This window comes from Mobula hypostoma, chromosome 4 (genome assembly GCF_963921235.1).
Source record: "Mobula hypostoma chromosome 4, sMobHyp1.1, whole genome shotgun sequence".
Classification (NCBI taxonomy): Eukaryota; Metazoa; Chordata; class Chondrichthyes; order Myliobatiformes; family Myliobatidae; genus Mobula; species Mobula hypostoma.
The window spans coordinates 42575261-42600066 of NC_086100.1; the positions used below are offsets into that span (position 1 = coordinate 42575261).

The 24806-nt window shown below is 41.3% G+C and overlaps 1 protein-coding gene across 1 annotated transcript in view; it reads left to right on the forward strand.

The window, feature by feature from the left end:
* Positions 1 to 24806, forward strand: part of dis3l2 (DIS3 like 3'-5' exoribonuclease 2) — a 349434-nt gene that overhangs the window by 115967 nt on the left and 208661 nt on the right. Inside the window, exons 10-12 of the mRNA XM_063045713.1 lie at positions 5292 to 5371; positions 9555 to 9667; positions 16113 to 16220. Coding sequence (XP_062901783.1) covers positions 5292 to 5371; positions 9555 to 9667; positions 16113 to 16220 — 301 coding nt within the window. The remainder of the gene's footprint in view (positions 1 to 5291; positions 5372 to 9554; positions 9668 to 16112; positions 16221 to 24806) is intronic.

A 24806-nucleotide genomic window follows, 5' to 3' on the forward strand; every position in this document is an offset into this window, starting at 1 on the left:
TCACCAGTACCCTGTATAGTTGCAGCATGACCTCCCTGCTCTTGAATTTAATCCCTCTAGCAATGAAGGCCAACATTCCATTTGCCTTCTTAATAACCTGTTGTACCTGCAAGCCAACTTTTTGCGATTCTTGCACAAGCACTCCCTAGCCCCTCTGTACAACAGTATGCTGCAGTCTTTCACCATTTAAATAATAATGTGCTCTTCTATTATTCCTTCCAAAGTGCATGATCTCACATTTATCAACGTCGTATTCCATCTGCCAGACCTTGGCCCACTCACTTAACCTATCTACATCCCTCTGCAGACTCTCCACATCCTCTGTACAATTTGCTTTTCCACTCAGTTTAGTGTCATCAGCGAATTTTACTATGCTACACTCAGTCCCCTCTTCAAATCATCAATGTAAATGGTAAACAGCTGTGGGCCCAGCACCGAACCCTGCGGCACCCCACTTACCACAGACTGCCAACCGGAGAAACACCCATTTATACCAACTCTCTGCCTTCTGTCGGTTAACCAATCGGATATCCATGCCAATACACTTCCTCCGACTCCATGCATTTATAAGTCACTTGTACGGCACCTTATCGAACGCCTTCTGGAAATCCAAGTATACGACATCCACTTGTTCCACCTATCCACTGCACTCACTATGTCCTCAAAGAACTCCAGTGAGTTTATCAAACAGGACCTGCCCTTTCTGAATCCATGCTGTGTCTGTCTAATGGAACCACACCTTTCTAAATGCTTCGCTATTTCTTCCTTAATGACAGCTTCAAGCATTTTCAGTACTACAGATGTTAAGCTAACAGGCCTATAGTTGCCTGTCTTTTGCCTCCATCCTTTTTAAAAATTGGTGTGACATTTGCTGTCTTCCAGTCTACTGGGACCTAGCCAGAGTCTAGAGAGTTTTGATAAATGATTACCAACGTGTCTACTATAACCTACGCACCCTGGGATGCATCCCATCAGGACCAGGGGACTTATCTATCTTCAGGCCCTCCAGTTTGCTCATCTTTAGTGACAGTGATTTTATCGAGGTCCCCACCTCCCACTTCGTCCATAACATCCTCTTCGGCATATTAGACGTGTCCTGCACCGTGAAGACCGACAGAAAATAGTCGTTCAATGCCTCAGCCATTTCCTTATCACTCAATAGCAATTTCCCCTTCTCGTCTTCCACGGGACCTACATTGACTTTAGCCATCCTCTTCTGCTTTATATATTTATAAAAATTTTTGCAATGTTTTTGTATTTTGTGCTAATTTACTGCCGCACTCTATCTTCACTTTCCTTATTTCTTGTTTAGTTGTTTTCTGTTGCTTTTTAAAGTTTTCCCACTGCTCCAGTCTCCCACTACTCTTTGCGAACTTTGTACACGAGCTTTTAATTTGATACTATAGTATATTTCCTTAGTTATCTAAGGCTGGCTCTCCCCACACTTAATGTCCTTACTTTTGACTGGAATATACTTTTGTTGAGCACTGTGAAAAATCTCTTTGAAGGTATTCCACTGTTCCTCAACTGTCCTACCAAGTAGCCTGTGCTCCCCATCCACATTAGCCAATTCCTCACTCATCCTGTTGTAGTCTCCCTTGTTCAAGCATAATACACTAGTTTTAGATCTAACTATTTCATCCTCCATCCGAATGCGAAATTCAGTCATACCATGATTTCTCTTTCCAAGAGGATCCCTGACTACAAGATCGTTAATCTTACCTGTGTCATTACACAGGACTAGATCTAAGACAGCATTTTCTCTTGTAGGTTCACTAACACGCTGCTCAAGGATGCATTCTATGAAGTCCTCCTCAAGACTTCCTTGACCAACCTGATTCACCCAATCTATGTGGAAGTTAAAATCCCCCATGACAACTGCTGTTCCGTTCTTACAAGCCTCAGTTATTTCTTGGTTAATCGCCTCTGCCACTGCAATATTTTTATTAGGTGGCCCACAGACAACACTCACCAGTGATTTTTTTCCCTTTACTGTTCTTAATCTCTATCCAGATGGACTCAACATTCTGCTCTGTAGATCTTATATCGTCTCTCACAATCACCCTGATCTCATCCCTAATCAAGAGTACCACTCCACCTCCTCTGCCTTCCTGCCTGTCTTTCCGTATTAGCTGATACCCTTGGATATTTAATTCCCAGGCATCTCCACTTTGCAACCGGATTTCTGTAATGGCCGCTAAATCACATGCCTTGGTACCACAAGTTCACTAACCTTGTTTTTAATATTATGGGCATTTAGATAAAGTGCCCTTATACTCATTGTCCTTTTAGAACCTAGTGACCAATGTGATTTTTGCTTTTTACTTTTTACTTTTATGTACTCTACTCTTACTTTTTACTTCACTAACTCTAGCTTTGGTCTCCGCATCGCTTCCCTCTTCTTTTCTGGGTGGGTTCCCATCCCCCTGCCATATTAGTTTAAAGCCTCCCCAACAGCACTAGCAAACAATCTCCCTAGGACTGAACACAAGGAAATCTGTAGATGCTGGAATTTAAAGCAACATACATAAAAGTTGCTGGTGAACGCAGCAGTCGGGACGAAGGGTCTTGACCTAAAACGTCGACTGTACCTATTCCTATAGATGCTGCCTGGCCTGCTGCGTTCACCAGCAACTTTTATGTGTGTCCCTAGGACTGATCCCTGCTCTGCCCAGATGTAGACCGTCCGACGGTACTGGTCCCAACTCCCCCAGAAGTGGTTCCAATGCCCCAAGAATTTGAAACCCACCCTCCTGCACCACTGCTCAAGCCACATATTCATTCTAGCTATCCTACCATTCCAACTCTGGCTAGCATGTGGAACTGGTAATAATCCCGAAATGATTACCTTTGAGGTCCTACTCTTTAATTTATCTCCTAGCTCCCTAAATTCAGCTTGTAGGACCTCATCCTGCTTTCTTCCTGTAATGTTCAATTCATTACAACAGTGCAGTGAGGAAGCATAAAGTAAAACATCGACAGAGTGCAGAATCACAAGATTATAAATCGGTTCCGGAGGACTTGTAATTTGCCTAAAACTGAAATTATAGATTTCTCTCATTTCTCTCCTGTCCTCCCTTTGAGCTTACCATAACTACAAAATCTACCTCCTGCTCCCTTTCTCTTAACTATATTAAACTGCGGCCCATATTTGCTGACATTGTTAAAGGTTACCTTTCCTCAGGCACTGTTCTCCTTTTAAATCTATACTAACCATCCTCCTCAGTAAACAAATTTAGAAGCCACCCCTCCTGCTCAAAACCTTGCAAACCACTGGCCCTCGTCTCAGAATGTTTGTTTAAAATCATTTAACCAAAATTCAGTCACAAAATGTGTAATGTGGTTGTAACCAAATTCTTTCGCAACCTTTGTTCTTACTTACTGTGCTTTTAAACAAATGGAAACATCCTATACCGATTACCCTCAGTGGCCACTTGTTAGGTACATCAGCACACTGGCAAGTATCTAATTGGCCTATCATGTCACAGTAACTCAATGCATAAAAACATGCCAACATTGTCAAGTGGGCCAGTTGTTGCTCAGACCAAACATCAGAATGGGGAAGAATTGTGATCTAAGTGACTTTGTGGAATAATTGTTCGTGCTAGATGGGGTGATATGACGATGTAAGCAATTACTGATCTCCTGGGATTTTTATGCACAACAGTTTACAGTGGATGGAGGTATGGAGTTTACAGAGAATGGTGAAAAAATTGAAAACAACATCCTATTAATGGCAGTTCTGTGGGCAAAAATGCCTTGTTAATGACAGAGGACAGAGTAAAATGGCCAAACTGGTTCAGGTTGACAGGAAGGCGATAGTAAGTCAAATAATCACACGTTGCAACAGTGGTCTGTAGATCATCATCTCTGCACAACACGTCAAACCTTGAATGAATAGGCTACAGGAGTAGAAAACCATGAGCACACACTCAATGGCCACTTTATTAGGTACAGGAGGTACCTAATAAAATGATCACTGAGTGTATTATATAGGCAATGATCAGTGCCAGTGCTGGAGAATTTCTGCTACTTTGTGCTTCAGCGGAAGACAATTGTGAAAAATCTGCCAAATCAGGTGTTAATAAATCACTCAGAAATCTAGTAGCAGAGGGGAGGAAGCTGTTTCTAAAATGTTGAGTGTGTCTTCAGTTTCCTGCATCTCCTCCCTGATGGTAGTAATGAGAAGAGGGCATGCCCTGGATGGTTAGGATACTCAGTGATAGATGCTGCTTCCTTAGGAAGATGTCCTCAATGGTGGGGAGTTTAGTGCCCCACCCTGGCTGAGGCTACAACCCTCTGAAGCTTTTTTCGATCCTTTACATTGGAGCTTTCATATCAGGCGGTAATGCAACCAATCAAAACGCTCTCCATGACTGCGCTTGCAAGTGGAACTGCTGGCACTTACCTGCAGGATCTGATCCAATAATTTCCAGGTATACTGTGACATCCAATGCCATTTCATTTTCACATATATCAACTCCATCTTTGTTTCGTCAAAGTTAAATATTAATTGAGCAGGAATTTCTTCAAACTAATTACTGACCGTGTCTTCAATCCCAGGTGTGAACTTCATTTCCAAACCTTTTCAAACTTTGGTATAATTTCTAACTGAAGATGAACTACGGCATCACCATGATTACCAATTTCTGCTTTCAAAGTGCCACTTAACTTGACTGTTGTCTCAGCTCACCTGTTCTCTAACAGTCGTCTATTTATTTAGGGCTCGGGACTCTCCAGGATACCTATCCTTAGTTTACTCTCCGTAAATCTGAGGACATTCAAACTCTGCTGTGTCTGTGCTCAGACTCATTCTCATGTAGCTATCGTCACTTTGCTTGATTATCCCTATCTCCCAGTTACACTATGTTCCAATTTTAAAATGCTGATCTATATTTGTAAATCTACGCTCCTTGGTCTTCAACTATTTAACCTTGCATGTTATCTGAACTCCTCCACTTCTTGGCTTTTTATGTTCCAATTATTCCAGCATCGGCAACTATGCTTTTTGCTGCCAAGTCTTTTAACTTTAACTTTCTCTGATTCTTTCTGTGCCTCTGTCCCTCTTTCTGTCTTTGAGATGCACTTCTAAACACTTCTTTTATATGTAGTCTTAATAATGTTTTAAGTGGTTTGGAATTGGATTTTGTTTGGTAATGGTCTTCTGAATTGGATCTTGGGATCTTTTGCAACTTCAAAACAGAATCAGCAATCCAAGAGATTCCTACATAGTTTTCATCAGAAAATTAATAGTTTCTACAGGAAGATTTATAATTTGATTTTCTTGACAGGAATGAATGCATATTCACAATTGATCCAGTGACTGCAAGAGATTTGGATGATGCATTATCTTGCCGTGAGCTCCCTGATGGTATGTTCTTTTTGTTAGCTTTATCTTGTAACAGGGGTTCCCAGCCTGGGGTCCACAGACCCCTCAGTTAATGGCAGGGGTCCATGGCATAAAAAAGGTTGGGAACCCCTGTCTTAGAAATTATTTGATGAAAATCTGTTGTTATATTTCTTTATGAAATATTATACAAAGTTATAAAAACAGGAATAGAACAAGTGTCTCATCTCTTCTAAGCATTAGTGATTAAAAATATCTATTTATGAAAATACTAACGTAACTTGTCAGTGAAATAAGCTTTCAGTTGGTTTGATAGAAGTAAAGTTTGTCTTTCCCTTCCATCTCTAGGAAACTTACATTTATAATGATCTTGCTTGAAGATGCATGGAATATTTTTTAAAATCAGGACTAGAAGAAGAATGGGAAAAGCTCTGCATGCCTTGCTTATTTTGCATAAGCTGCCTTTTAGAGATCACCATTAGCGCAGAAGATTCTGCATTGCGAATGTGTAAATGAAACTAAAAAGGAAATATATTAGATGAAGTTAACCTGAAATGCAAAATATAAGATCAAAGAAATGGATAGCAGGTCAGTCACCATCTGTAAGCCTAGATATGTGACATTTTAGGTGTGCCTTAGCAAAGTCATAATCAGTCTGTTATTGTTTCAGATAGTTACTGATTCATATCTTTCCTGGGTTAATATTGTGAATGAAGGTAGTTTAGTAGTTTGGCTCTTGTCTGATGATATATGAAGGAAAATATTCCATTTGTCTTGGGCAAGTTCAGAGAAAAATTACTTCTATTTCCATGCTGACAAATGATGAATGGTCCAGCCGCTATGATTGCATGTCATTACAAGTTAGTTGATTTCCTGCATGATTGCCAACAATGAGTCAGAGGGTAGAATTTGTCACAACATGAAGCTGATATCCTGTTAGTTATTGATGTTGTTGACTACTTGCCCTGTGTCTTGCCTAGTAATATTGTGCTGGTAGTTATAGATAATGGCCTCACGTCTTACAATCTTGAATCTGTTAAACTTCTGCTATTTGACAAAATCTTAAAATTAGTTAGATGCTTACTTTTCTTTACTTGAGGCAAAAGGGTAGTGTTTCCTATCAAATGATCTTTTATCAGAGAACTCATAGACATTGGCTTGGTAATTTTAAAACAAAAATCCCCAAGTTCACAAGCTGTTAAAGCTTTTACTGAAATTGAATGTTTATGGATGACCTTGTTCACCAATCAACCAAGATGCATTTTCAAAAATCCTTTTCGAAATTAAAATTAGTTGTAAAACTTAGAATACTAAAGAACACATGCAGTTAAAAATTAAATTTTAAAATTTAAGTCATTTAGTTTTAAAGGATTAATTACTGTTCATCCAGTAGCTATTTCTTAGTTTTGATTGCAGTGGGCTGCATTATGTGGATGATCTAACGTACTCTAAGCCCAGTGGGTATATTTCCTTTCCTGAGAACTTGGAAGTCTGACGAAGTTCGTGCTGTTCCATTGGAATCAAGTAATAATATTGGATGATGCTGCTGCTTAAATATGCTCCATCATTGGATTCATGACAATGGAGAAACAAGGGAAAGCAACCCAAAGCACTGCTGGCTCAATAGTCTCAAAATCTAATGGATCTAAGATTGAACTACCCATAAAAATCCATAAGCCTGGTCACTTGCTATTGATAGCAATCCTATTGGTTAACAGAAACCTACTGTTTTTCTTAGATATTTAAATCAAAGTATATTACAGGATTGGAAGTAGCAGCAAATTTGAATAATGTTCCTTGTGCGTGCGTGTGTGTATGTGTGTGTGTGTGTGTGTGTGTTTTTGTGTATTGATTCTCAAAACCATTAGAATTTTATTCTTGGTCAAAATGATCAGTTTAAATGGCAAATAGTATTTGACATGCCATTGACGTCCAAACATCATTTTAAAAATTCCATATACCCACCACTTTCTAGGTGCAAAAGTCTCCCCTCAGGTCTCCCTTAGATTTTCCCCTCTTTTTTTAAGCCATGCACATTGATTTTATTTACTTCTGTAAGGTCACCCCTCAGCTTCTTACACTACAGGGAAAACAACGCTAGCCTATTCTGTGTCTCCTTATAACTCAAGCCCTTTGACCCTAGCAATATCATTCTGAATCTTTTCAACACCCTTTCCAGCTTAATGATATCTTTTCTATAGTTGAGTGACCAGAGCCACACATAGCCTCACTGATGTCTGGCCATTGGTGAGGCTGAATGAGAATGATTTCGTACCTTTGCATTTTCTTGAGGCACCTTTTCAAATTTTAACCTCTCCATATCCATAACTGCCTGCTACCAGCTCCAAGATGGCCACACCACACTGTATGTCTGACTGAAGTCTTTACCCATACTTAATGCATGGACTTTTTTAGGACTCTCGGTCATCCTACCTTTCACCATGTGTTAATTGGAATTCAACAGAGAACTCACTCACAATATCACAATCCCTTGCACTTGTTGATCTATCCAGGCCCTTTGTTTAGCTACGCCTTATTTTTTATTACTCATTCCTGTGCTGAAGTTATTTAGGCATTTATCTTCCCTTTCAGCAACCCTCTGTGAATTATGCAATGCTTAAATTCAGGCTTATTGACCACCACTATAACTGCTTTAGCTGTCCACTACCTCTGTCATCCCAACATATCCTAAATTTTCTAAAACCTGAACTTTTTGCACTTTCTTCATCTTCTCTGAAGATACTCTTTAAATCCTTCCTTCATAATCCAATTTTTATCACCTAAATAGATTACCTTTAAGTGGCTGTTTTTGTGTCCAATTTTGTCTGATAACATTCTTATAAAAGTTCTTGATAAAATGGGTAAGGTGGAGGTCGTGATAATATTGCTAAGAGTCTGTAAGGTAATGGTGTACTCGGTCGCAGTGCCCTCTCGACCCAACCAGTGGTGTACAGTAATTGTTTGTCCTTGATGCCTTTTTATCAATCACAAAACACTGCTGGATGTTAGGAACATCAGGTACTGCAGGTCTACCTCATCAGTGAGTCGCTGGATAGTGACGGAGCTGGACTTGTTGCATACCACCTTGTTGCCAGGACTTGTAGTCTTCCATTGTTGTGCAGAGGCAGTGCGCAGTCCAATAAAGGGTGCAAATGATTACCTTGGATAATTTTATTGTGATAGTAAGACCCTGTTGGGCATAGGTATCGAAGACAGCAAGTCTTGTTCATTGCTTCATTGGTGACACTGATGGTGGGGGAGCTGCCAAGCCTCAGCTGTTGTGCGGACCAGGCCTTGATGCCGTGGTGACGCTTGTTGCAGCCGCCCAGGAGTGGGTAAGGGCAGAGGTTCGGATGGAGTAGGTACTGGGTTAGGAACTGGTCCCTCCCATTGGTGCTGCCCTCCAGTATTCACTCGGTGGAAGACAAGCTGGATTGTGTTTGTCTGTGGCTGCACCAGCAATGAGGAAGAGATGAGCAACTGCTGCATGCTTGTTCTTGCAGAACTATGGCTCCAGGACAACATCCCATGTACCATCAATCTTCAGGCCATGTGACTCAGTGACTTTGGCTATATTATTTTCTGTGACTGTTTTTCTGCTATATGTGCTGTGTGTGTGACTGTTGGTACTGTGATTTTACCTTGGGCTTGGATGAATGCCGTTTCATTTGGCTGTATTTTTGTGTGTAATTAAAAGACCGTTAAACTTGAACTTGAGATGTTTTACTGTATTTAAGCTATAGTAATGATGCAGATTGTTGTAGTTATTTAAATATTTGCACTTTGTTACTGATTTTGTTGCTATAGATAATTTCATCATTTAGGGCTTGTTCAAGATTTGGAAATCCAGTGGTAAAAATACAACAAAATTAATGACTGAAAATCAGTGACACTCTGATTTTTTTTTGGGAGGCATTTAAGTAGGCTCATGAACAGGCAGGGAACTGAGGGAAATAGACCTCATGGTTGGCACAGACATCACAGGCCAACAGATCAGTTCCTGTGCTGTACTGATTTATGTTTAGGAGCTGGTTTTAAACAAGCCACTGCAAGTTTTTAGGTTAGGTAAGATTTGAAATCTTATTTCGTTTAATACTGAATCATTGATTCAAAATATATTGGTTATAAATACATTTAGTAAATTTTCGATGTTCATTAGTTATGAAGAATGTATATTTGGTTAATATTTCTAATGATTTATTTAAAGGAAACATGGAGGTTGGAGTGCATATTGCAGATGTGAGTTACTTTGTTCGTGAAGGGACTGCCGTTGATGAAATTGCCAGCAAGAGGGCAACCAGTGTCTACCTAGTTCAGAAGGTAATGCATACGAAGATTGACCTTTGCTCTAAAGAACCTACAAGTGATGGAATACCTTTAATTATTTTGGTGGACATGATTAGGAACTACATTTATAATAGTGGTGGGCATTTTTATGATGACATCATCTAGTTCTCCACCACCCATGTTCACCTGACCCCATTAACTAGTTTGCCTCAGTCATCATCATTGACATCACATACCACATTCTACCACTCTCTGATTAAATAAGTTCCTTTTGAATTCTCTCTGGATTTATTAGTGACCATCTTGGATTTGTGGGCCCTTGTTTGAGACTTGTCTGTAAATGGAAATATTTTCCCAACCAATGTTTGAGGTAATCAGAGGGTCTTGTGACTGTGGAAGGAGTTGCCAGTAGAAGTGGTAGATGCAGGTTCAGTTGTAGGACAGGTACATGGATAAGTGGGGCATGGAGATCAATGGACTGGGTGCAGGTACGTGGGATGAGGCAGAAGACCAGGTTAGCACAGACTGGATGGGTCAAAGTCCCTGTTTCTGTGGTGTATTACTCCGTGACTAATGCTGTTTTAAAATGTTTGAGTAGTTAAGAAGTCTCAGCTTGAGAGTTATAACCTCCCCTTGTGGTATAATTTTTGCAAACCTGGGACCTTGTGGTATAATTTTTGTAAAGCTAGGTTATATAATTTGCAAAATGTCTCTGATTTCAAAGGTTCATCAAAGCATGTACCCATATACAACTCTAAAATTTGTCTTCTCCAGATAGCCAGGAAACAAAGAAAGAACATGAAAGTTGTTCAGAGGGAAACATCAAACCCCACCCCCCCACACAAAAAAAGAATAGCATCCCAATCATTAACCCCCTCGCCCTACACAAAACGGAACAGGGACATCACCCCCCATAAAACAACTCTTCCCCCCCCAACAAAAAAAGCTAACAGGACGCAACGGAAGATCAACCTGTAAACACCCTCCTCTCGCACAACAAAACGGAAAAGGAACGGGTGATAAAGAGCACACAACATAAAAACCATAAGTCTGAAAAAGTCCACAGTCCATAAATGCAATAGTCCAATCCATAAACACAGAACCATGATACCATCCCCCGATATCACTGACATTCATCAAAAGAGAGGGACACCACACAAGGCAGAGAGGCCTACCTGCCTGCCACAGCAAGCCACACTAAGCCACACAGCAATAGGCTGCTCACACATTCCTTCTCCGGCAGCGATCAGAAGGAAAGCGGTCGGTGTGGAACTCTAGCTCACCTTCTCTTTTCGCTTCGATGTCTCAATCTTCCTCAGTGCTTTAATTGGCGATTAATTGACGCTTTAACCAGCGAAATGGAGTCAAACATCAGCTTGCACCCGTCTTGGGGTTTCTTTGCATCAAGGCTGTATGAGTACGCGCTCGCTTCCTGGAATCGTCTCAGAGACAGCAAAGTGCTGGATCACTTAAATGATCTCCCAACGGCAAATCACAGTCTCTGACAGTCCCAGAAACACATTTAAGGTGAAAAACAGATGTAAAAGAGTGAAAAAGACATTTTTGTGAGCTATCTGGAAAATGCTGATCGAGGGAGTGTTGGATGCTGACGCCATCTGATACAACATTGAGATAGGATCAGCCCGCAGTATTCAAAGTGAATTGCAAAGGATTTATACCAAGTTAACATATTTTCCAAGGATTACATGGTTTTTTTTTTCCTACCCATGTGTTCGTGTTTATTTGTCTGTCACACATTTCTTGCACATTTATTAATATCTATCCATATATTCTCATCTATACGGCTATACAGTATTTATTCCTGCAAGATGTTCCTTTGTCTCTTTTTAAAATAAATGCTCCCTAATTATCTTGGAAGCAGCTTAACATACCTTCTCATGCCATCCAGAACCTTAAGATCACTCCTCTTTCTTCTAAACGTCAAGGAATAGAAATCTAATTTGTTTTAACTGCTCATGAGAATTATCTGCAGCTTAATGTGAAAAAGACTAAAGAGCTGGTGGTAGACCTGAGGAGGACTAAGGCACCGGTGACCCCTGTTTCCATCCAGGGGGTCAGTGTGGACATGGTGGAAGATTACAAGTACCTGGGGATACGAATTGACAATAAACTGGACTGGTCAAAGAACACTGAGGCTATCTACAGATAGCCGTCTCTATTTCCTGAGGAGACTGAGGTCCTTTAACATCTGCGGGACGATGCTGAGGATGTTCTACGAGTCTGTGGTGGCCAGTGCTATCATGTTTGCTGTTGTGTGCTGGGGCAGCAGGCTGAGGGTAGCAGACACCAATAGAATCAACAAATTCATTCGTAAGGCCAGTGATGTTGTGGGGATGGAACTGGACTCTCTGACGGTGGTGTCTGAAAAGAGGATGCTGTCCAAGTCGCATGCGATCTTGGACAATGTCGCCCATCCACTACATAATGTCCTGGTTGGGCACAGGAGTACATTCAGCCAGAGACTCATTCCACCGAGATGCAACACTAAGCGTCATAGGAAGTCATTCCTGCCTGTTGCCATCAAACTTTACAACTCCTCCCTTGGAGGATCAGACACCCTGAGCCAATAGGCTAGTCCTGGACTTATTTCCTGGCATAATTTACGTATTACTATTTAATTATTTATGATTTTATTACTATTTAATTATTTATGGTGCAACTGTAAGGAAAACCAATTTCCCTCGGGATCAATAAAGTATGACTTTGACTATGATAAGGGAAAACCTGTCTTCCCAGGGTAATTATAAGTTTGCCCCTCACATTAGCAATGTGCCGCTGAGTAATGAGCAGCAGCAAATTTTTGTGGAAAAACTCCTACCCTTTCCCAGTCTACATTAGTTAACTTTAACCTTGACTTTTCATTTTCAATTTGTAACCTGCTTTCCATCTATTCTGCTGCTTGTTCCCGACTTGACATCTTCTGACCATCGACACAATTCTGTAATGCAAAATCTTTTTAGATATTCACTCATATATCTATTGGAGTATTGCTGTCTCTGTTTCTATTGCCCTTTGGTTAATCAAACCTGATATTCATTTTGGAATCCATGCTGATTACTCTTGCATATATTATACATTAAGAGTTCAATGGAGTAGAAAATCTGGAAAAGTGTAGAAAATATAGAATTCAAATTGGAGAGATGGTTAAAAAGTAAAGAGAAGTTAGGGGAAATATTGGCAACCAAAATCATAGAAAATCCAAAGAGGTTTTATAAGTACATATAGAAGATAACTAAGGAAAGTCAGGACAAAAAAAAATTGCCTCTGTATGGATGTACAGGATGTTTGTAAGTTTAAGTAATATTTTATGACCTTCTTCTTGTTCTTTTTCAATCTTTTTATTTATTTCGAAGTATAGAAACAAAACATAGCAATAATACAAATAGTAGGAGAAATATTGTTACACTTAGGAAAAGTAATTGTAAAATCAAATAGTGTAAGTTAACAAAGCTCCCAATCATGTAGAACTGACAACGGATAATACAAATCAAAAAAAAACTGAAAAAAAAATCATGAAAAAGAAAAAAAACAAAACCAAAAAAAAAACAAACCCCATCCCCCCAAAGAAAAACAAAATTAATCAACTAAACTAAAAGACTTGGGCAAAACTAACAACTTAAAAATGGAAGAGAAGAAAACCTTAGTGTCGACGACTCCATTCCCCTCCAACAACAGTACAGAGAGATAAAACAAGTTTGGAAATGATCAAGTTACATCAAGTGAAAATGCTGAATGAATGGCCTTCAAGTTTTTTCAAACTTAATGGAAGGGTCATAAATTACACTTCTAATTTTCTCCAAATTCAAACACACCATAGTTTGTGAAAACCAATGAAATACCTTAGGTGGGTTAATCTCTTCCCAATTTAACAAAATGGACCTTCTAGCCATTAAAGTAAGAATTGCAATCATCCTTCGTGATGAAGAGGTTAAATTATTTAAGTCTATCATTGGTAGTCCAAAGATAGCAATAATTGGATGAGGTTGTAAGTCTATGTTTAGGACCGTTGAAATAATATCAAAAATATCTTTCCAATATTTCTCCAACAAGGGACATGACCAAAACATGTGGGTTAAAGAAGCTATCTCGAAATGACGTCTGTCACATATTGGATTAATATAAGAGTAATAACGAGATAGTTTATCTTTGGACATGTGAGCCCTGTGCACTACTTTAAACTGTATCAACTTATGCTTAGCACATACCGAGGATGAATTCACCAACTGAAGAATTTTTTCCCATTTCTCAGACCTTCTTCTTAAAAGAGGAGAATGGTGAAAACATTGTAGAAGAAGAACGTGAAGTACCAGATTTGATAATCAGTAAAAAAAGCTAAGAGCTAAGGTGTTTATCATCTTTGAAAATGGATAAATTGCTAACTCCAGATGAAGCACTGCTCTCTAAGCAGCGAAGATACAGATAATGAATTGCTGCCACAGTGAAGGATTAAATTTGTAACTTGAAGAAGTTTTATTCATGCAATGAAGGGTAGGGAATGTATTGGGAGACTGTCTTTCAAACACAGATCCCCCCAAAATGCCAGTAGATTCATATGTCTTAATGGTCAGTGATAAATGATTCAGTTAAGTAGGTGATTTAAGGTGGGAGGATAAAGACTTGCGTTGAGCTACCGTGATCTTCTATCTGGCAATCATGGTCATTTGATAATGACTTGTACTTTGCACATTGTGTGTTCAGCTTGTTAAAATAAGCAGATTTTACTCTTGATTTACTGCATTCTTACAGCACGAGTTTTTTTTGGAAAGTGAGACATGACCGATCACACTTTCTTCACAGGTACAATCACGAATGGCTAATTGTTTCTGCCATTTTGCAGTAAATTTAATTGTATCTCTTGAAGGCCTTGTCTGTACCTTGAATTTTAAGGTGCTGTCCTTTTACTTTCACTGTTAGAGCTACAGGAAAGGCATCTGGATGTTATCTCCTTGTGAGCACAGAAGTTCAATAGTAGGAAATTCAAAATGGATAGTGTAATAATAAGAGATAATCTTCACTTTTATTGCAAGGGTAAATATTGGCCAAGATCCAAGGAATAACTTCTGATGAGTGATGTAGAACTTTCATGGTTCTACATCAGAAGTTTTAGAAGTTTTAGAAGTTTCAGAAGTAGGAAGTTTTAGTATCTTTGTTTAATATGAGGTAAATGAAAATGTATAAACTTTATAGGTGTTCATTTGCAGAATAACCTTTAGTGTCCTTGAGTGTTGAGGGTAAAAGAAATTTAACAAAAACTTTATCTCTCTTAGCTACAGAAGTAAGTAACAATCTTTGGTTCATGACTGAGACATTTGTTCCCACAGAAAAGCAGCAAAATATTCCTCAGATTGTAGCAAGATCACATAAAACAGCATTTGTAAAGGTCACATTTTTGACATTGAATCATTAGAGCATTGCTCGCACCTGTGCCCATTACATCTTCATGTGGATTACTGCAAGGCTACATGAATTTATTTAAGTTAAAAAAATTTCCATTAAAAACAATACCTACGGTCTCTAGAACAAGATAAAGTTTCAAGGGTGACCATGAGGAAGAATAATGATTATGATTATGAGGACATGCAGTCCCCTTTTATTGTCATTTAGTAATGCATGCATTAAGAAATGATAAAAATGTTTTTCCAGAATGATATTACAAAAACACATGACAAACCGACTTAAAAACTAACAAAATCCACATAATTATAACATATAGTTACAACAGTACAAAGCAATACCGTAATTTGATAACAGACCATGGCACAGTAAAAGTCTCAAAGTCTCTCGGAAGTCCCATCATGCGGATGGTAAACCTCCAGCACCGCCAACTCGCCGATGCAGCATCCCAGAAGCATCCGACCACAGTCCAACTCCGAGTCCGTCTGAAAACTCTGAGCCTCCGACTACCTCTTTGACACCGAGCACCATCTCTGCCGAACGTTTCGACCCCGGTCCCAGCAACAGGCGATACGCAAAGCCGAGGATTTGGGGCCTTCGTCTCCGGAGATTCTCGATCGCACAGTTGCAGCGGCAGCGAAGCGGGCATTTCAGAAGTTACTCCAGATGTTCCTCTGCGCTTCTCGTGGCTGTCCCCATCAAATTCGGATTGTGAATGGCACCCCGATATATTCATATCGATATTCATTTGGAACGGCACGCGCATGCTGCGTCGCGCCGCCATCTTCTCCCCCCACCTCCCAGGACCAGGATTAGCTGAACAGCAAAGAACAGCAAGGAAGAATATGTGGGAGATGAGAATGGGTGCAATTTTAGGAACTAGTTTACAATATGATTTACTTACTTTAATAAGCTGTGCTAGGAGAGATTGACTAGCGCCTACAAAGTAAGTTATGCTTTTAGGTTTGGTAATGTATGAGAAAGAAATGAATGAGGTTGCATCTCATAAAAATATCCTTTATTTAAACTTCATTTGTCTTGCTTTGGTAATATTTTAATACAGGTTATCCCAATGCTTCCAAGATTCCTTTGTGAAGAACTTTGCAGTTTGAATCCAATGGAGGATAAGCTAACCTTCTCTATCATTTGGACGTTGACTCCTCAAGGAAAGGTACTGTTTTATCATTACCTGTATTCAACAAGTGTACCTTATTTCTGCGGTGTCTGGGTCAGGCTGTGCATTGAAGAATGTTTGCCATTGTTGAAGAGCACTGGAAATGGCCGTTACAGTGGCTCTTATAATATACAAGATATTAAGAGGAATAGATAGGGTGGACTCGCCAGTGCCTTTTCCCCAGGGCACCACTGCTCATGGCTTTAAGGTAAGGGGTGGGAAGTTCAAGGAGGATATTAGAAGAAGTTTTTTTACTCAGAGAGTGGTTGGTGCTTGGAGTGCACTGCCTGAGTCAGTGGTGGAGGCAGATACACTAGTGAAGTTTAAGAGACTACTAGACAGGTATATGGAAGAATTTAAGGTGGGGGGTTATATGGGAAGCAAGGTTTGAGGGTAGGCACAACATTGTGGGCCGAAGGGCCTGTACTGGGCTGTACTATTTTATGTTGTGGGCCTGTACTTAGTAGGATTCAGAAGAATGAGGGGGGTGGGGTGTCATTGCAACTGAATGTTGAAAGACCTGGAGACAGTGGATATGGAGAGGATGTTTCCTATAGTGGGGGAGTCCAGGACCAGAGGGCACAGCCTCAGAATAGAAGGTTGTCCCTTTGGGACAGCGATGAGGAAGAATTTCTTTAGACAGAAGGTAGTGAGTCAATGGAATTCATTGCCTCAGGCAGCTGTGGAGGCCAAGTCATTGGGTAAACTTAAAGAGGAGGTTGATAGGTTCTTGATTAGTAAGTGCATCAAAGGTTATACGTAGAAAGCAGGAGAATGCCTTCTGTGCACCACAATTCCTATGGAGACGTTTTGTGGGTGAGAGAGTTCAAAATATGTGAGCATGGGCCATCAGGACATTTTGCGTGCCATTGTTCCTGAAGAGATGTTGGATTGTGCATAATTAGGGGCTTGGCAAGGGCCAATAAAAGAAGTTGAGTTTAAGTGGAGTGGCCATTGTTGGAACATCCATTGCGTGAGTGGGTCAGTGTTAGAGTGGGGAATTGAGGCAGGAGCTGTAGGTAGACGTTTTTGTTTATTTTTAAAGTTTTCTTTCCTTCTGATTACATATTTAGGGCATTGGGGATGGCAGGCAGGATAGTGGAATGCTCGTCTTATGGTATGTGGGAAGACAGGAAGACCTCCAGTGTCCCTGACGACTACACCTGCAAGAGGTGTATCCTGCTGCAGCTTCTTTCAGACCGTAGTAAAGAATTGTCAAGAAATTGGAGCTAGAACTAGATGAACTCCGAATCATTTGGGAAGCTGAAGGGCTGATCGACAGGAGGTAGAGGGAATCAGCTATACCCAAGGTGCAGGGACACAAGTATTAGGTGACTGTCAGGAGGAGGAAAGGTAATAGAGTACCCTTGTAGCCATTCCCCTCAGAAACAAGTATAGTTTATTTTGAATATTGTTGGGGGATAACCTAGTAGGGGAAAGCCACAACGGATAGCTCTCTGGCACTAAGTTTGGCTCTGTGACTTAGAACGGGAGTGGGGAGAAGAGGTGAGCTGTAGCGATGCAGTTCCTCATTGGTTTGGGAAACAGACAGGAGGTTCTGTGAACAAGAACTTGATTCCTGGATGGTATGTTGCCTCTCATGTTCCATGGTCAAGGACATCTCAGATTGAGTCCACAGCATTCTGAAGTGGGAGGCTGAGCAAACAGAGATCATGGTCCCTGTAGGTACCAATGACAGGAAGAATTCTGAGGTTCTGCAAAGTGAGTCAAGAAGTTAGGTACTAAGGTAAAGGACAGGACCTCCAGGGTTGTGATCTCAGGATTGCTACCTGTGGCACTTGCTAGTGAGGCCAGAAATAGAAAGATCATACAGTCTAAAACGTGGCTAAGGAGATGGTGCAGGAGGGAGGACTTCAGATTTTTGGATCACTGGGTTCTGTTCCAGGGAATGTGGGACCTGTACAGAAGGGATGGTCCGCACCTGAACTGGAGGGGGACTAATATCCCTGCAGGAATGTTAGCTAGTGCTGCACGAGGGAGTTTACATTAGAGTTGCAGGAGAATGGGAACCAGACTGCCAGAACAGATAGAGGAGGGGTTGTGGAGACAGATTCTGTTAAAACCCCAGACAAAGTCAGCAATCAAAGGGTTGAACATGGTGGGATTAATGTTCTGAGTTGTGTGTATTTCAATGCAAGGAGTATTGTAGGAATGGTGCATGAGTTTAGTACATAGTTCAGCACATGGAATTATGACATTGTACCATTAGTGAGACCAGATCTGGCATCTCAGTGTTCCATGATTCCGTTGATGTAGACATGATAGAGTGGAAGGGATTAAAGAGGGAGGAGTGGCATTACTAGTCAGGGAAAATGTCACAGTGCTTAGACAGGACAGACTGGAGAGTTCATCCACTGAGGCTATATGGGTGGAACTGAGGAATATAACTCAGGAAGGGGATGACCACGTTAGTGGTACTATATTATAGACTACTCAACAGTCCTTAGGATTTAGAGGAGAAAATTTGTTGAAAGATCACAGACCTTTGCAAGAAAAATAAGTTTGTTGGATCAGAATCAGGTTAATTATCAACAGCATGTATCCTGAAATTTGTTAACTTAGCAGCTGCAGTACAATGCGATATATGATAATATAAAAAGAATAAATAAATTACAGTAAGTCAGTAAGACAAGAACCAGCATGGGAGGCTGGTTAAGAAGGCTCAGTCACTTGGCATTCAGGATGAGGTAGTAAATTGAATTAGACATCGGTTTCGCAGGAGAAGTCAGAGTGATAGCAGATGGTTGCCTCACTGACTGAAGGCCTGTGTCTGGTGGTGTGCCACAAGGATTGGTACTAGGTCATTTGCTGTTTGTCATCTCTCTCAATGATCTGGATGATAATGTGGTAAACTGGATTTTCAATTTGCAGATGCCACCGAGATTGGGGGTGTAGTGAACAGTGAAGAAGACTTTCAAAGCTTGCACTGGGATCTGGACTAGCTGGAAAAATGGGCTGAAAAGTTGGAGACGAAATTTAATGCAGACAAGCATGAGGTGTTGCATTCTTTGGAAAGACAAACCGGGGTAGAATTCAAATAGTGAGCAGTAGGGCACTGAAGCATGTGGTAGAACAGAGAGATCTGGGAATATGGGTTCGTAATTCCTTGTAAGTGGTGTCACAGGTAGGTGGGATTGCAAAGACAGCTTTTGGCACAGTGATCTTTATAAATCAAAGGAGTACAGGAGATGGAATGTTATGTTGATATTGTATAAGATGTTGGTGAGACCTAATTTCTACTATTGTGTGCAGGTTTGGTCACCTACTGATGGGAAGGATGTCAATTAGGTTGAAAGTGTGCAGAGAAAAATTAAAACGATGTTGCTGGGACTTGAGACCTGAGTTATAGGGAAAGGTTGGTTAGGACTAGGGTAAATGCAAGAAGGCTTTTTTCTTCTGAGGGTGGGTGAGACTAGAACTAGTAGTCATTGGATAAAGATGAAAGGTTGAAAAGTTTGAGAAGAATCTGAGGTGGAGCTTCTTATCTCAGACAGTATTGAGAGTGTGGAACAAGCTGTGGGTGGAAGTGGCAAATGCAGGCTTGTTATTAACATTTAAGATAAGTTTGGATAAGTACACAGGTGAGAGGGGTGTGGAGGGCTGTGATCTGGGTGCAGGTCGATGGGACTCGGCAGATTAATGGTTTGGCAAGAACTAGATGGGCCAAAGGACCTGTTTCTGTGTGTAGTGTTCTATGACTCTGACTTAAATGGGGTTAAGAAGGATGGTAAATGAGCCATGGTGTAATGTCGGAGACTTAATGGGCTGAATGGCCTAATTTGCTCCTATGTCTTATGATTTGATGGTCTTGTATTTTAATGAACACGATGCAATCAGAGTTTTTCTCTGATACTCCCTTCGCCAAAATAGCTTACCTCTGGATATTTTGTGGTTGCAGTAATTCCAAAGCATAAATGGAATTTTGAACACTATTTTATGGAAGGAAGCATTTTTTCCCACTTACATGCCTAAACAAGGCAATATGTTTTTCCATAGAAAATATTATCATACAGGTTTTGTTCATAGGTTTCAAGATGTCACTCAAATGTTTCTTGGAATCCAGTAAGTTCAGCTCAAGTGATGGCACTGAAACATCGTGCAGCTGATTTCTGCTGTTGCTCATGTAGTTGAATGGTAATAGCAAAATGATCACAGGTGCAACAACTGTGATTCAGATGTACTGTACACTAATAGAAATGGCCATTTTCTCATCTTCTTTAGGTACTAATTTTATTTCTCAGATTCATTTATTTATCACATATACATCAGAACATACAGGGAAATGTGTCATTTGTGTTAACAGCCAACACAGCCCTAAGAATGTGCTGATCACAAGTGTCAACCTCAGGTATGTGCTAGGGGCAGATCACAGGGTCATCTCACATTCCGGCACCAACATAGCATGCCCACAATGTTCAGCAGAACAACACAAGAAATAGCAACAAAACTAGGCCTTTTCTTCCCTCCTACATAGCCGTCTACTCATTCACACCGATATGACCCCGCCTCCAGGCCACCAATCTCCAGCGGACTCTCAGACTGCCAGACATCGGGCCTCTGATTCCCCCGGCGGACTCGCAGACGCCGGGCCTCCGATTCCCCCGGCGGACCCGCAGACGCCGGGCCTCCGATTCCCCCGGCGGACTCGCAGACGCCGGGCCTCCGATTCCCCCGGCGGACTCGCAGACGCCGGGCCTCCGATTCCCCCGGCGGACTCGCAGATGTCGGGCCTCCGATTCCCCCGGCGGACCCGCAGACGCCGGGCCTCCGATTCCCCCGGCGGACTCGCAGACGCCGGGCCTCCGATTCCCCCGGCGGACTCGCAGACGCCGGGCCTCCGATTCCCCCGGCGGACTCGCAGATGTCGGGCCTCCGATTCCCCCGGCGGACTCGCAGACGCCGGGCCTCCGATTCCCCCGGCGGACTCGCAGACGCCAGGCCTCCGATTCCCCCGGCGGACTCGCAGACGCCGGGCCTCCGATTCCCCCGGCGGACTCGCAGACGCCGGGCCTCCGATTCCCCCGGCGGACTCGCAGATGTCGGGCCTCCGACTTCTGCACAAGTGACTCAAGCCTTTGAATATTGGGCTTCGGCTTCTGAACTCACCAACTGGGAGGTCACCAACTCACCAACCTCGTGCCTCCTGCTTGCATGGACCTCCTATCTAGGGACCTAATGACATGGATAGGTCACCAACCCTCATCCAAGGGGCCTACCAGCCTCTGCCATTGTCCATGGAGATTGCTGTTCCTCATCAGCAGTCCCTGCTGACTTGACATACAGTATGTCCTTGAAGATCGCTGGCCTTTGACTGTGGAGCACTCTGACCTGAACTACAGCCACAGGCTCCTACCCCTAACCTCTAACTCTCTCATATCTCTGTCCCTAAACCTTAATCTGACCCCTAACTCTCTGTGCTGTCTACAAAGCTATCCGTACAAACTTAGTAAACAACTAAGACTGAATCACGACCTTGACGGACATCGCAGCTCAGCACCATCTTGAATGGAAGAATTTCTCATTTCATTTAAGTATTCAAAGAAATGGCTCAATTTTTGCAAGAATTAATAGTGCACAAAATATTTCACCTGAGTATACTGTCACTCACATCACCTCCTCTTCCTGTGCCTGCAACTAATTGTGTAGTAACTAATTCTAGTTTAAGTTAATCTTTATCTTTTTTTTTCTAATGCTGAATGACCACTCTTATTATTAAATAGGTTCTCTTTCAGTTTGTAAGTAACCTATTAAGTCTGTATGCTTCTTGCGTTGAAGTACATGCACTTTAGCTCTTCTACCTTACTACCTTTACACCTTTTATTCTGCTTCTTTTTCCTCGAAGCCTCTTTATATGTTAGATCCAGCTTTACTCCATACAGTATACTTGCAGTTCTTGCATGACCTTTATCCTCCTCCACCTCACTATGTGCTCTAACACTCTGGTTCCCCTCCCCCTGCAAATCTAGTTTAAACCCCCCGCCCCCCCCCCCCCCCGGAGCAGCACTAACAAACCTTCTCACAAGAATGTTTGTCCGCCCCCCCAGTTCAGGTGCAAACCGTCCCGTTGGAACAGGTCCCATCTTCCCTGGAACAAGGCCCAATTGTCCAGAAACATGAAGCCCTCCCTCCTGCACCAACTCCTTAGCTATGTACTTAGCGGCATTATCTTCCTATCTCTAGCCTCACTAGCACGTGGCATGGGTAACAGTCCTGATATTGCAACCTTGGAGGTCCTGTCCTTCAACTTTGCACCTAACTCCCTAAACTCTTTTTGCCGGGCCTCCTCCTGCTTCCTATCCACGTCATTGGTCCCTACATGGACCATGAAATCCGGCTGCTCACCTTCCCTCTTGAGAATACTGAGAACTCGATCCGAGATATCACGGACCTTGGCACCAGGGAGCCAACAGACCATCCGGGATTCTTGATCTCTCTCACAGAACCTCTTATCTGTCCCCCTAACTATCGAATCCCCTAAAATTACTGCTCTCCTCTTTTCCCTCTTTCCCTTCTGAGCTGAGGGTCCAGTCTTGGTGCCAGAGATGCGATCACTGCAACTTGTCTCTGGTAGCTCGTCCCCACCAACAGTACCCAAAACGGTATACTTATTATTGATGGGAATGGCCCTTTCCCTCTCCTGACTGTCACCCAGCTACCTGTCTCCTGACTTATAGGAGTTTGCAAATCAGATTCTCAGCATGTTTGTTGTGTGTTTGTCAGCAAAATAGCGCTATCTTGGTCTATTCTTGAAATTCCAGAACTTTTGATCATATCCCAGTCTTGCCTTTCTTGCATGTATCATTGAATTTTGCTGCCTCAGGGTGGCTTAAGATTCCTCAGCAAAGGTAGCTTACCATTAATAATTGATAATTATTTAATATTTTTGCTATTGTTTTCCTATGATATGGAAGGAGGTCACTTGGCCCATTCACTTTATACTACTCTCAAAACAATACCATCATTTTCATTCCCCTGTTATTTCCTTGGAGCTACATTAATTGCAAAATGTAGGAAAATCCTTAAAATTGACCTGATAGTGAAGTAAATTAGATGTTTGTCATATTTTAGTTAGAGACACCGTTGCTTTTTATGTTTTCAAATATTTGTTGAAGTCATTTAAATTCTTCATTAAAATGAAAGGAAACAGTTAATAAACATTGTGGTTCATGACTGAGTCTGCAATGCTAATTTACATGGACTGATAATCTGTTTCCCAACTGAGAAGGAGTCTTTGAGGAGCTGAAAGAAAACCTTTCTCATGTTCTGTGAAGCTAGAAAAAGGATAAAATGTGTCAGAGCATGTTTTATCGCCTGCTGAGTAATTGATTGCTGGTATAGCAGCTTTATTATCCATGGGTAGGCAAGGCCAGCTCCATATTTTCTAATGATGACATTCATAATAAGTCAAACAAGAAATACAGCATCGTTTTTCAGTCAATTCTTTAAAAATGAGGAAAAATTATAACATTCATTTTGGCATGAACCATATTCTCTTTAACAATATACTTGTAATTAGTCAGTTCCTCTTTTAAAGTGGCATATATTTGCTGTCTCCTTTACAATACTATATCTGTGTATTAGAGGATCATACAAAGATGCGAACCGTCAAGTTGCAGAAAATAATATCGAAAGGAAAAGACCATAAGGTCCTGCTGGTATATACAGGTCGACCTTCACTAATCCGACATCATTGGGACCTGAGGAGTGCTGGATTAGTGAAAATGCCAAATTACAGAAGGATCACATTTAGTATAATCAGTGCCAGATTATCGAAGGAACTGGATTACAGGTAGTCGGATAAGTGAAGGTTGACCTGTACTAAATAAATATGATACCTTGTATACATGCCTGTCAAAACTATGCAACTGTTGGGAGAAATGCAAACCCAGATTAAAGATCCAGGCCTTCCTAATCCATTAAAATTAATCCTGTGCATCACCTGTCATTGATAATGCATTATTTATCCGCAGAATAGGGGTATATCAATGAATTTGTGTCCACTGCATGTGCCTAGGGTTTTTCTCAAAGAAACTACCATTTTCAAGTTTGAAAAAAATTCGACATTAAAACACAACAGAAATTCATTACCCCAGCTACTCACTAAGTTAATTATCGAAGCAAATGAATCATGTAGCATTTATGACTCAGGAGGAGACCAATTGGTGTATTATGTCCATGCCAACTGATAAAGAGCCGTGCTGCCTCATTTTGCCTTCCAGCGCTTGTTATCTGGTCCTTCAGGTTAAAGCTCTTTAAATATGTATCCCAAGTATTGTTTAATGTCATTAGAATTTCTGCTAGGAGCAAGCTTTCAAGCAATGAGTTCCAGAATCTTACCACTCTATGGGTGAAAATAACTTAGCCCATCTCCCCTCTAATTCTTCTAACAGTAACTTTAAGTCCGTAATCCTAGCACCTGCTGCTTTGCTCCACTTAGTCCCCATATTATTTGGTACTCCTCAGTCAAGTATCCTAGCCTCTAATACAATTAATCCCAAATTATTCAATAGCAACCTTTTTCTAGCCCCGGCAACAGCTGTGTAAATCCCTTATTTAATGGAA